Genomic DNA, 13732 nt, shown 5'->3' with positions numbered 1-13732 from the left:
GGCACACAGCACTGGATCCTCTAGGCAGAAAGACTCCCCATAGAACGTCCAGTTCCTTCCACTGCTTTCAGCAGCCTTCTGCAACTGCCTGAGAAGCTGCTGTACCCCCTTCCTCCAAGAAGGGGTCGGTCCCTCCTCCCTCATCTGCCCTGATAACGTGTCCCAGTGTCCCCAGAGCCCTCGTGGGCAGGAAGAGTGGAGTTCCTGCTCATTTTCATTCTGGTTTGCAGGTAAATCTTCCTCCTGCTTACCCTGCCTCTCTGCTGCTCCCCACCACACACGGAACCTGTGCAGACAGGGGCTTCTGAATGGAAAGATGATTGGAAAGAGGCAGAATGGGAATACACATCAGTCCTGCAGGTTTGATGAATGACATTCTTGCAGGCAGATGCCTGCAGTGATGATCTTGGAAGAAAGATGTTCTGATGTTCTGAAACACCTTTGCTCTGACAATATATAAAAAGATGTATGGATGTACATCAACACACACACATTCCAACCTCGCCTTTTCCTGTGCACAAAGTCACATTCTGTAAATGTCACCTGTACCTTCTTTCCTCAGGTACGGTCAGAGCATGGACTCCAGTGCCACTCTAGAATGCCGGCTACAACCCCCTGCTTGGGTGGGTTACATGCCATGGGGTCTAGTGGCCAAGGGAACCAACTCAGGTCTCCCCAAGCTCAAGAGAGACCTGACTCAGGAGTCATGGGGGGTAAGGAGAATTGTTCACTTGTGCAAAATTCCAATAGAAAAAAATGTCACTTTCAACCTCTGAGCCTTCTTTCAGGGTCCTTATATCCTGGGAAGGAAGTGAGTGACAGTCATGATTGGGGATACCTTGCTGCCTCTCTTTACCCGTCCATGTTTGCTCAGTGCAATGTAGGTCCCTCGGTATAGGTCTGACTCATAGGCGTTATAATTGTTGGGCAGGAGGGTTTCTCTGAACTTGCATTCCTCTTGGAAGCTGGGCTGTGAAAGAGTGGACAAATGGCAGAGGATCAATTACATATGAGGACAGCAGACCCCTCCACCGGGTGCCCTCCCCACCCCTTGACAAAGACCACCGTGTGAGATGTAGCCATCCTAGGTGAACAAAATCGGGAAAGGCTGGACCAGGAAGGGACATCAGAACCCTCACGTTCCTCTCTCACTTTCCCTCCTGTCCAAGGAGGAAACTAAGGCCCAGGGCCATAGGTGGAGTGTCTGTGTCACGCAGGGCGAGTCTCCTCTCTTCCAGTTCAGGGCACTTTCTACTAAACACTTAGTCCGTAATTTATTCCACTCACAGAAGGACCAGAAGGGGATACAATGGGCTGTTTCCCAAGTCCACCGTGAGTGGTAGTTTAGTGGAGCAAGACTGAGACAGAGCATAGGGTTCTAGTTAGTGGCTTTTCCACTTACTAGGTGTGTGACCCTGAGCAGGCTCCTCCCTTCTTAGCCTCAGTTCCCTTTTCTGCAAATTGTGAGGTGGCTAGTGGAGGGGTCAAGACAGATGATTTCCTAGGTCCTTTCCGGTGCTCTCTGTCGAATATGGTAACTCACTCTTCCCACTTGGGTTTCCTCAGCACCCTTCCCACCTCATGTCCCAACTCTGCTATCCCTTAAAGAGGCATTTTGACTTAAAGCCCAGGAGATTCCCCGTGTCTCCTAGACCTTCATAGTTCTCCAGGGAAGTGCAGGAACAGAGATGGTGAGGAGCAGTGATTTTTATAGGGGAAAAAACTGGTTCCCTGTGTGAATGGTGGTGCCATGGGGTCTGGAGTCAGTGATAAGTGGTTAATTTGGCAGAGGACTGTGGGTGGACCGCCTGTTGAGAAAATGAGTGCTGGCCTTTCTGTCATACATCAACAAGTTCAATTCCAACAAACCACTCAAACCCTCCTTTGTTACTAGAAGAGAGCCCTTTGCTCCCCAAGCCTGCCTGGTCCTTGTCCTGAGGGAGGCTGAAAGAATTTCTGTGCTTTTGATAAGAAGGAGCTCTATCTGGAGGAAGAAAGCAAGGTGGGAACCAGGAGACCTGGGATGTAATCTTTAAAAAAGAGAGAATAAAACAGAGAGAAAGAGGTGGAGTATAATTTTTGACTCCTTCCTGCTAACTGGGGCTACCATCTATTAAAAAAAAAAAAACACTCAAAGGCTGCCTGGCTGTGCCAGAGGTGTTGGCTGACCTTCTCTAAGGAGCTGCACTTCGGAGAAGGGACAGCTTTCTGACCTGGCTGGCAGAGGGCAGTGGGGGAGGGCCTCTTCCTGCATGAGTGGAGGGGATGAGCTTGCTCACCAGGGCTCCCAGACTCCCCCAGCTCTCTGAGTTCTCCTCTTAGGCAGCATGTAAAACAGTGTGTGATCCTTATGGACAGGTTTTCTTTCCCGATAGACTCCAAGTTCCTTAAGACAAGAATTGTGTCTTGTTGAGTACGTGATGCTGAATGGATGGTGGCTTAATTAAAGGGACAGCATTGAAACGTACAGATACCTCACGGGGGTGGATGGCTGTTCTGATGCAGGATGGGAGTGAGCAGTGGGGTGGTGTGGTCTGTGGGAACACATGGTACACTCCCTCCTGCCCTTCACCTTTCCCCTCTCATACCCCTAGTTTACAAAGCACTTTCATGTTATGTTAACTTGCTTGAGGCACATGTGAAAGCCCTCACCTGCCACCATCACAGGGCTCCTTGACACCATCTAAGGAGTTTCCACAAGCTCTCCTTATGGGGACTCAATAAGTGTTTGTGGAATGAGTGAATGGAGGAATATGCCAACGGCAAGGCAAATAAGCAAGTCAAAGTAAGTAAAGAGCATATTTGTACAATAGCTTTGATAGTTCACTTCTTACTAAGCTATGTGCACTTGTGCAGATTAACTTCCTAAGCCTCAGTTTCCCCATCTGTAAGTGAGAGCAACCAGAATAATTATGCCATAGAATTGGAGTAAGCATTAATTGAGATAATGCATGAAAAGTCCTTGGTATAATGCCTTGGCACATAGTAAAATAAAAAATAATTGTGATTACAATAATTATGCTTTTCCAATTGAATCCTGACATACTTTACATTAAAAGTCCTAAAAGACTTTGCCTTACCCTGCATCACTATACCTGAAAAACTTGCTGTGGGTTATTGGACAACTTAGCTTTTAAGCTGTGCAATTATTGCCAGGATGACAGCAGGCAGGGAGCCTGGGGAGCAGGCCCAGTGCCAGGATAAACAGGGGCGGAGGCTGGCTCCAGCACTGCCTTCAGGGCCTCTCTGGACCGTGGCTTCTTCACCTATCCTGGGGCATAGAGTCAGTCACAGGATCTAAGACTATTGATGGGCAAAGCTCTGGAGCAAGAGCGCTAGGAGGAAATACACTAGGGACTGATTATAAAAGTTAAATATCAAAAGAAATAAAGCAGCACTTTAAAAGTATGGTGCAGATCGCCCTGGCTGGTGTGGCTCAGTGGATTGAGCGCTGGCCTGTGAACCAAAGGGTCACTGGTTCAATTCCCAGCCTGGGTTGTGGGCCAGGCCGGGCCCCTAGTAGGGGGTGCGTGAGAGGCAACCACACATTGACGTTTCTCTCCCTCTCTTTCTCCTTCCCTTCCCCTGTCTCTAAAAATAAATAAATAAAATATTTAAAAAGAAAAAAGAAAAAGTGAATCCAAATGTTCATGAATATAAAATAAAAATGGATCTGAACTGAATTTAAATAAAAGTGGATCTAAAGATAAAAGTGGTATTTCAGATAAGTGGTGAAAACATGGTGTTTGTAATAATAATAATAACAATAATAATAATAGTTAGATGTTTGAGTTCATTTGTTATATCAGAATAAGTTTCAAAAGAAGCAAAGATTTATTTGTAAAAGAGAGAAACGTAACCCCCCCCAAAAAAAATTGTTTTAAAAGTCAAGAAGATCTTTCTAAGCAGGACACACACACACACAACTAAAAGCCACTCCCAGCTTCCGGCAGGAGCTGGGAGTCCCTTGGCCCAATGGCACCGACAGATCATTACAGCTGTTTTGCCACTTCCTATTCATACCAACTTGTTCTTCCTTGTGTCTCCCAGTCCTGGCTTTCCCCACTTCCCAGGTGGCTATAGAGAGTAAATTGAAGAAGGATGTTATCTGAGAAGAGGTATGATAGATGGTGAGCTGTTTACAAATAGTTTGTTGACATTTATTTTGTAACACCTAAAAGAAGTGATATCATGGATTTATGTTCTGCATTAAAACAAAAATACTGTATTCACCACTTTAATGGGTTAAATTACCTTTATCTGGCTTACTCATTTTCAATTTAAATGTATTCTGAATTTCTAAAAAGAATCCTAAAAGACTTTTAAAAATAAACAAAATAGACTCTGCTTGAAAAATTTTTTGAAAACTTAAATAAAATAAAAATATCAATAACAAACTGGATAAAATTTTTCAATGCATTACATTTTGTCATATATTTTGCAATATATTGCAAAGAGGACATTTTGTTACTGTATTCAGAATGATTAACTCACTGAAAAATGGATTTTAATGAGCAGACAATTCACAGAAAGGGAAATACAAGTAGCATTTAAACATAAGAAAATACGCCTAATAAGAGAAATGTAAATCACATAAAAATGTGAGGCCACATTTTGAACTGTCAGATTACAAAGAGAATGATATTTGATAACATACCCTCACTGGTGATGGCGTAGAGACTAGGAATTCTCATTTAAGGTCAACTGATGTGTAAATTGTTATAAATTCTGTAAAGGGCAATTTGACAGTATCAGAATAAAAAATGATTTTGGGCTTTGGTTAGTACTTCTGCTTCTAGAAATTGGTCTTACTGGTACACTCCAAGCATGCACAGAAGTTACTGCAGTTTTTTTTATGATAGTGGAAGACTGAAAGCGGAAGATGGACACCTAAGTGTCCATCAGGAGAGAGTGGCTAACTCAGTGACAGTAAATCCACACCGTAAAATACCATAAGCCAGGAGGAAATGAGAAACCTCCTTGTGCACTGACTTGAGATGGTCAGAAAGATATATTGTTAAATGAAGAAACAAAGTTCCAAGCAGTGTGTATAGGATGCTCCTGTTTGTGTGATAAAAAAATGACCCCAGTGTGTGCACACACACGGAGACTGGGCTCTCCCTGGAGTGGCACCCAAGAATTTGGTAATGGTGGCTGTCTCTGGGGAAGCAGTAGGTGCTTTTAGGACAACATTGAGAATGAGAACGTTTCCATGGCACCTTTTGCACTTGTTTTCCCCCAGACTGTGAGTACGTATTACCTAGTCATATAGGTAGCTCATTCAGAAAGGAAAGGAACTTGGGATAGCAGATGGGCCAGGCAATGGAGGAAATGGTGTCAGAACCTGGCAGTCTCCTCTTCATCCAGTCATGGCCTGTCGCTACCCAGCACTTTCCCCTGTTCTAACTGTAGATGTTCCCAGAGAGTAACTGCCTGGTGATTTCCAGGAGAATTCATTTCCAATCTGGATGGTGTTTGGGGAGAGGTTTCCTGTATGGGTTGCACGCTCCAGAGAGGGAATCAAATCTTGAGGCAGAGGGTGGGAGAAGAGTGGGATGGGGAGGAATTGAGCCATTCTGGCAAGGAAGTCTGAGGGCATTTGCCCACTCCTCCATTCTAGAATGTGTCCAATGTAAGAATCCAGGTTTTCCTTACTGTCTGGGTCTCATGAAACATATTTGTGTAGGCACCCATGATGGTGGTTTATACATTTCATTTTGTTCTCTCTCATCAGATTTTGATTATTGAAATCTTCCTCCCTTTTAAAAAAGTTTCTTGTTTTTTTTTTTATTTGGTCCCTTTTACCTAGCTTAGCTTATATTCCTGGCCTTCCCCCAAATTCTGTACAGATCGAAACTGAAAAGGGGGAAATAGATGATGTTTACTTTAGAAGCCCTCTCTTCCTTTCCCTTGCCTGCTCCTTTCAGCATCCCCTCACCACTGCCACCTCCCCTCCCACCCCCGCTCTGCCGAGTTCTCCGGGTTCAGGTGGCTACGGCCTGTGGCAGGGCACCAAGACCACCTCCCTAGACTCTCTTAGATGCAGCTGATGCTTCAAGTCAGTGGGATTTTCCTGCTGCCCAGACTGAGGCTCAAACTGGCATGGTGACCCAGCCCCTTAATTCATCCCCACCATATCCCTGAGCTCTGAGTTCTCATGGCTCCTTAGCTCTGGTGAGAAAAGCTCTAGTGCCAAGTAAATGCTGTGATAACAAAAGCAGCCACCATATATTATTACTTGAACAAAGAAAATAATTCCACCGGATCACATTTCCTGGGCCTGCCGGGCCTCAAGCCCCAGTGTGTAATGTCTTACACTCCGTATAGGTCTAAACAAACTCCAAAGCATCTATCTCTCACTATGGAGAAGGCCCTTTACAGAGGGGTAGATGTGTGGGCATTTCAGCAGGAGTTTCCTCTGGCAGAATTGCCCCTTCAAGTCCGGGGTGGACCAGACAGCCATCTCGTACCTTTAGGCAGAGTGAGCCCCGGAACTGATGGCGGTGTGTTCTTGTCTTTACAGTTCTGCCTTCTGCTGCTGCTTTTGGCCACCTGTCCCTATTACTCCTGGTTGTGTGTGCGTAAGTGGGCAGTGAGGAAAAAGAAAACCCCTGTCCTGAGGTTTCTCTTGCATATGCTGACTGCTTCTTTTCTGGTCATTTGCGGAAAAGAAGACACAGCATCTCCTGGGCCTGACGAGGTCTGTATCCGCTAACCCTCCTCTCTGCATGGACAACTTAGAAGTGTTTGAAATGTTTTCACCAGGTACATGGTCCTCATTCCGATTCGCTTCCTGGTCGCTCTCCTGGCAGGCAGAGCCCTGTGGGAGACTCGTCTGCAGGGCCCTCCAGGCCCTTCACTGCCGCTCGCGTGCTGCAGGCGGCCTTTGCCCCATCCCCTTGGGAATCCTATTCTCTGCCAGAGGAGAGAAGCAAACTGCGAACTGACTGAGGGAAAGGCTTAGTCCTCCCTTCCCCCAGGGAACTCTCAAAGGCCTCTTTATGTACATTGGCATACTACTATGGCTATAAAGATGTAGACACAGTTATAATTAGTAAAACTAAAATCACTTAAAAACATAACTGAATTTTTAGTACCTTTTTGTCACCGTGTATTGTGTGGATGAAAAAAGGAGCCACATACTGAACCCAGCAAGCTCAGGGGAGGTCTGCATGGTGAGCCTTACAAACTCAGAGACGGAAAATCACCACACAGGATGGGCTGAACACAAACATTCCTAACTGACAGTGAGTCTGGTGGGTAGTCACATCCTGGGCCTGTGGCTTCCTTGACAAAGGGCAATCTTCCCCTAACGTGAGCCTGCCTATTGTCCTTTGCATCTAACTTGACATACTTTGGGAATGTCAGAGTAACCCCCCTGTCCAGACCCCCTGGGTCACACCCACCACACCAGAGCAGGAGGCCACAGAGCCCCTCACTGTCCTCTCCTTCCCTGAAGACCGTCTCCATGTGCAGTGAATGTTAACTACCTTGGAGCCACCAACGTAAAAGAGGTATGTGTCTCTGTTTCGCCCTTTATCCAGTCCAGAGATTTCCTCACTTTGCTTTCTCCCACCCTCCCAATCAAGCACCAGTGGATTTCATGTAACCCCACATCTTCTCCTTTGATTCTAATGTATAAAATTAGCTGCAAAGTTCCAATTTTCCAGAGCTTTTTCTCAATTCATTAAGAGTTTGCTTCCCAGCAATTGTCCTCAGTTTGGATCAAATAAACTCTTACAAGACATTTTCTTAAGCTGGACATTCTTTTGTTGAAAGAATTTTTTTTCAGCTAAAGGATTCTAAAGAACCACTGTCAGGTGGAGATCCTTGATTTTTTTTTAATTTTAAAAAACAGATCGGAATTCACTGATTTCTGTCTTATTTGAACATGGGTCCCAGTCTGTACGCTAAATGCCTTCTGCTGTGAGCCTCACCTGCCTTACCTGCCGGGCCCTGAGGCAGGTCTGCACACAGCCAGTAGGTGTCCAGTACAGGGTAGCTATTCATACTGTCTGAGGAGAGCGAGGCACCTGCCCTGAGGCTCTGCACCCCTCTTTCCCAGAGGTGAGACACGTGGGAGGCCAGGTTTCTGCAGGTGGGCTTTCTTGGCACTCTTTCTCCCACCAGGGGCTGTCCCCTGTGCCCTGCCCAGCACAGCGCCCCTCCCCCCACCAGAAGTCCCGCTTAGCAGCAGTGGCAGCTGAGCCAAAGCGGTATGAGGCAGCTCTGAGGGCTTAAAGGGAAATAGTGTGAATGAAATCATCACCCAGCAGGAGTCTTCCTGGCTCCCGGGATCAGTTGGCAATTGTTTTTTTAGACTGTAATAACAATGGGCCCCACAAGGCCGTTGCCAGGAGGGGTTGATCATCTGGTGCCCAGCCACACACAGCATCAGGTTCCTAGGCTTAGGGCTCAGCTCCACCACTCCCCTGTCCAGCTCACTCCCGCCTGCTCCTGGTCTCCAGGGAGGAGACTCTCCACACTTGGAGAAGGTGCTCCTGAGCCAAATGCTCCTAGGGTGTGTGGGGGGAGCTGGGTGGGAAGAGTGAGTGGTCTTCTCTCAGGAAAGCCCTCCTCCTTCCTACACTCTGTTCATTTAGGGAGTCCTGCTCAGTCCCCTTTGATGCCATTTGCCTGGGCATGAGGGCCCAGGTGTCTCCTCCCTTAGGAGTTGGCCTGCACTTCAAAGAGCAACCCTTCCCTAGGTTACTTGAGTGCCTTCCCCTTTGCAGCCCTGCCTGTGATGGTTACATCTCACGTTCCTGGCCTCCTCCAGCTTCTCCTACCAGGACCACAGACTTAAAGTGGAAAGGAGATAAATACACTGTATATTTGTGCCCTTTCCTTGCCTCATAGGTAAATTCCTGGCTGGGTTAGGAGAAATACTAGATAGCTTGTGAATAAAGATGACAAGGATAAGGGTAGCTGTAATAAATGCTTCCGTCCAGGAGATTAACCTGCCAAGAGTCCTGTATAGGGTCCCATAGTTAACACCCCCAGTTGCTGGCTCTCCAGCCAGGGACCCCAGGCATCCATGTAGGCTGGAGAGAGGGGCTCTTAGGGATGACTCACTCTACAAGAGGGCACCAACTCCACTAAAACCTAGGTGGGTCCTAGCTGCTGCCTCCTGCCCTCTCTGTCACCTTTGCAGAGAGTTGCAGAAGGTGTCTGACAATTCCATTCTGTGTCTCATCCCCTAGCCCTCCAGCTCCCAGGGCTGGGCTAACCCTTGGGCAGGGCAGAGGCCGTAGAGCCTGGTGGTCTTCAAGCCTACCCGTGCCTCATAAACACCTGAGGAACTTGAAAAATGAAAACGAGAAAGCTGATTTCCAGGCCCCTGGCGTAGCCCTGTGGATAAGCATCTCTGAGGGAGGTCCCTGAAAATCTATACTTTTAACAAGTTGCCATGGAGATCTGAATGCAAACGTTCTCCCACTGTCTCATCTCTAGGAAAGAGGGGTGCAGAGCCTCACGGCAGGGTGCCTCACCCTCCTCAGACTATATGAATAGCTACCTCATACTGAGCACCTACTATTTGTAGGGTGCCCTGTAGACTGCTTTCTGAGATTTATCTCCCAACACCCCTGGGAGGCACAGTTGACCTTCATCTTCACTTCGCAGTTGAGAGGCCAGGTCTCTCAGCTCTTGTGTCAGTCATGGCTGTGTGTGGACCTGCCTCAGGGCCCTGCAGGTAATGCACCCAAGGTTCACAGCAGAAGTGCTTTTGGTGTAGAGACTGAGACCCGTGTTACACCTCCTGCCCTGCAGACTCTCCGTTACTGTCTCATTTCAGAGACCCACTGAATTCTATCCACGCCCTGTCTCCAGGTAAATCTGCCCAGACTGAGAGGCCTTAGTGCTCAAGTTCAAGGGCAGAGGCCACCTAGGCATCCCATTCAGGTAATTAACAGACCTCCTCTGTTGGGATAGTCTCCCTAGAAGCCAGCACCAATCCCAGATCTCTGTTTCACTTCCCGACTCTCGGTCTGTCTCTGAGGAGAGGTGAGCAGCCCTCCACACCCTCCCCATAAATAACTCTGGTATTCCTTGCTGATTGCCCAGAGGTCTTCCTTTTTAGCCATCTTATTTCTGTCAGAAGAACTCTCAGTTTTTTCAGCACCATAGGGATGCTTTCCCAGGCTGTATTTTGGAATCGGCCAGACTGTGGGATGCAGGGGCCAGCGGGTGCAGAGGTTTTGGTCAATGTGCTCAGGTAAACCATGGTCCATGAGGTCCATGAGGTAAACCTTGCAGGGGTGATCTGTGGGAGGGAGGATGTTCTAAAGGGAGGATGCTTCTCCAGCCTCCAGCGTCAAGTAGTAGGAAACAAACCCTTGCACTGATATTTCCACACACTGACAAAGGGGAGGAAAGGAGCCTCCATTTCTCTTCCTCCTGCTGCTCTTGGGCCTCTTGGAGGGTGAGTGGTGGAGAACAGCACAGGACAGGTTTGCTTCTGTGGGCCTCTCCAGCCCAGGGAATCAAACCTACCACAGCCTGATGACAGCTGCCTTCCAGAATGCAGGTTTTCCTCAGACCCAACAGCCCTCTGAGCTATGGTTCCTGATTAATTACAAAGGCCTGGCAGGTAGGATAGGAAAAACAGTCCAACACAGGGTCCTGTGTACTGGGGCCCGTGTACTGGAAAGCTTAGGAAGCCGGAGCTCCAAGGCCCTGCATCTGCACCCGCTCCTTTCACAGTCCCCTCTTTTCCAATTCCAGATAAATTTTCATTCCTACACTCAAGATTTTGTATTATCTTCTTCAGGTGTGTGAGCTGTAGGCCCTGTGCAACCTGGAGCTCCCCTGGCCTGATGAACTCACCGTTGTGTACAATCTTCCTTTACTGTTCATGGCAACGAAGAGGGCGCTTTTCACTCCAAAGAGACTCACCACACCTCGCTCCACTGTGGAAATCTCCAGCAGGCCTGACAAGGAAATGGGGGCTACGTTACCTAAGGCTCATGTAAATCAGAGTGAGCCATCAATTTAATGGTGACCCTGCAAGGCAGCTAAACCATCCCCCTGCACCTAGAAAGTCAGACCTTCCAACTCCCTCATCACTGATCTCTTGAACCGTGGGAAATTTAGCAGCTGCACTCAGCAGGTCCTGCCCCTAGACTGTCAATAATCCAGTTCTGCAAGGGAATGTTCTGACATCACAGTGGACACTTAAGTGTTCACTTAAGATTAGCTTTGAATCTGGGCTTTCGCTGACTTAATTACTTGAGTTGGGTAAAAAAAATGAATTCTGATTAGTTTTGTGGAAAATGTGTACTCTCCTGTTTCAGCAAATCTCAGCCCATCTAATCTTGCAGATATATCAGCAGAGGCTGATGGTTTGCTTGGATCCTGCAGCCCCCACCAATCCCCTCTTGGATGGGAGAACCTATCTATGCAGCGATCTACCACCTTGTGGGACACAGACCTGGGGACACACGGGCAGGCTGAAATACAAAGAAGGGTGGGCTTCAGCTGGAAAACGTGCAAACCGCTTGCCTTTCCTTCGCAAAGGGAAAGCTAAATAAAAATAAGCTTGTATCTAATTCGGTCCAAGTATCCTCACTCATTCTCCCATCCTTGCCTTACAGCCTCCCGGGCTGATGGTTCCCGGTGGTCCATATGGTCAGATGGCTCTGTAATTCTGAAGTAATGAGTGCCACAGGGCCTCCACGGGGTGATTGGGAAAGCACACTGGGATGCTTGGGCCTCGGTGTATTGAGACTGCACCTAGGCAGGGTTGAAGTGAGTCTGGGAGGGGTGGCTCTGTTAGGAGCATCCCAGTGGAGAAAAGCATTTCTCTCCTCTTTATAACAGGACCCCACACCTCAGAGCAATGCCCTTTCATCTTTTAACCCTGTGTGAGCTCAAGCCCCCAGCTTCCCAACTGGCTGCAACTGGCACTCACTGTAGGGGTTCTCCTCGTGGGTCCCGCTGATCCGGCCGTCGGGGGGTACCTGGAGGTGAAAGCCGATGCCCACGTTGCAGTAGAGCCTCCGCTGCCGCTTGATCCCCACCAAATAGCCACTTTCCCAATTCACCCCGGCAATCTCTCCGGCTAGCCCAGCTCGGGACCTGGACAGCAGGGTGCCCCAGCCCCTTGAGTCCAGCAGCGTGCTGTTGGCGCGGGTGCCCGCAGGTGAGGGCACCACCATGCCCGCTAGGACGCCCAGGAAGATGAGAGCCTGCAGCGTGCCCTGAAGACGTCCTGCTCCCCGGGACATAGTGATGAACAGCCTCTGTCCCAGGGCCATCCACCTTGCCTCTCAGGCACGTGGTCAGAATTAATGGCCCTAAAAATACCGCCCTTCTTGTTTTTCTCCCCTCGGCATGGCGGCAGGGGCTTATTTTTGGAAGGCAGATGAAGGCTGCTGACATAAAACCAAAGCCTGCCTCGGGCAGTTGGGTCGGGAGCAGAGGGACCCAGGCTGAGCCGTGGCTGGTAGGGACCATGGCTTGGGGACGTTGTCTAGTTCACCCGCTGACTCTGTCCCGAGTTGATTATATTTGATTTGACCTATCTTTATAGTTCAGCAGCCTGACCCTCCCCTGCACCCATCATCACCCTGACGTCAGCTGACCCAGCTCACTTACCCAGGGCTGTAACATTAACCTGCTCCTGAGCTGGCTGCTTCCCCAGACCCCCATCACCCTCCCCACGCCCCAGGGATTCTGGGAGCCACTGTCATTCCAACTATGAGGCAGGAATGAAGTGAGCAGGGAGCATCTCTGGGGGAGGGAGGAATTGGCTGGGGGCCCAGAGAAAGAGGGAGGGGAGAGGCTGCCCAGGACCCAAATTGGGCAGAAGTTCTTGGCCTGGTAGCACTGGCTTCCTTATTTAGAGGGCAAAGGGTAAAGACAGGGACAGAGGAAGGCTAAGTGGCAGGTGACGACCAGAGCCTATGAGTTGCCCCAGAGACCTTTTCATGGAAAGAGCTTGAGGTTGATGGCGAGAGAGGCTCAGGGGACACTGAAAGTCTGGACTCTTTTACAGGAGAGGACAGAGATTGGGCAGCAGAGGGTGGGGCCAGTCAAGGAGCATTAGGGTGACAGAGGAAGGGAGGCTGGGTTCTGGCTTCTGCTCACTGTGCTGGCCGTGGCATTCACCCAGCCAACGGAGTAGAAGTTGTCTCTGGCCTCTGACATATCCCACTGGCCAGTTTCCTACCTGAGCTCATCCTTGGCATCTGGTTGATATTCTTCCCATTTTACAGACAAGAAAACTCAAGCGTAAGAGTTTAAATGACTGGTCTGAGCTACTATAGCTAATAAGTGGCAAACCCAGAACGTGAAGTTGGCCTGAGTCGAAAGCCTATGGTTTTAAGCTCTGTATGATTGTCTGTAGTAGAAATTAGATTTCCTGGCTGGCCCCCAGAGACTGCTGAGCTCTTTACGTGCCAAGAGTACATCAAGGGATGATTTCAATAGCACAGAATGATTTGTCCATGTCCACAGGCTGGAGGCTGCAGGCAGCTGGAGAGAGCTCCTTGGATGAGTCCCACTGCTCAGAGACTCCTCTGAGACACCACTCCCTCCTCGTTGATTCCAAGTCTTCTGCTCTGGCTTGGGTCTCAGCCTCCAGTGTTTGGCTTCTACCTGCCCTCCACCTCTGTGCCTAGTGCATTTACAGTGATGCTTTGGTTAGAATTCTTGTCAAGCCACATATTTCAGTTTTGCTCTTGGTATGTTCTCTCAGATCCCTTGGAGCCTAGACATCTTTTGCCATTAC

At 48.6% G+C, this 13732-nt stretch overlaps 1 protein-coding gene across 1 annotated transcript; it reads right to left on the bottom strand.

Annotated features, from left to right (window-relative positions):
* Positions 1 to 699: 699 nt before the first annotated feature.
* On the bottom strand, positions 700 to 12257 carry FGF6 (fibroblast growth factor 6). The gene is made up of 3 exons (XM_037064827.1): positions 11912 to 12257; positions 10828 to 10931; positions 700 to 970 (listed from the first exon to the last, which is right to left on the bottom strand). Exons 1-3 carry the CDS (start codon positions 12255 to 12257, stop codon positions 794 to 796), a joined length of 627 nt encoding a protein of 208 aa, XP_036920722.1. The 3' UTR covers positions 700 to 793.
* Positions 12258 to 13732: the final 1475 nt, after the last annotated feature.

Source organism: Sturnira hondurensis, unplaced genomic scaffold (assembly GCF_014824575.4).
Source record: "Sturnira hondurensis isolate 20B ecotype Veracruz unplaced genomic scaffold, ASM1482457v3 Scaffold0015509, whole genome shotgun sequence".
NCBI classification, from domain to species: Eukaryota; Metazoa; Chordata; class Mammalia; order Chiroptera; family Phyllostomidae; genus Sturnira; species Sturnira hondurensis.
Note: the sequence above shows the minus strand (reverse complement) of the source record. Positions and strands in the feature narration are given on the sequence as shown.

Coding starts and splice junctions, on each gene's coding strand:
- FGF6 (XM_037064827.1), bottom strand. CDS start 12,257: ATGGCCCTGGGACAGAGGCTGTTCATCACTATGTCCCGGGGAGCAGGA. Junction 10,932..11,911: donor CCACGAGGAGAACCCCTACA/GTGAGTGCCAGT, acceptor TTTCCTTGTCAG/GCCTGCTGGAGATTTCCACA. Junction 971..10,827: donor AAGGAAGATTGTACACAACG/GTGAGTTCATCA, acceptor ACTCTTTCACAG/CCCAGCTTCCAAGAGGAATG.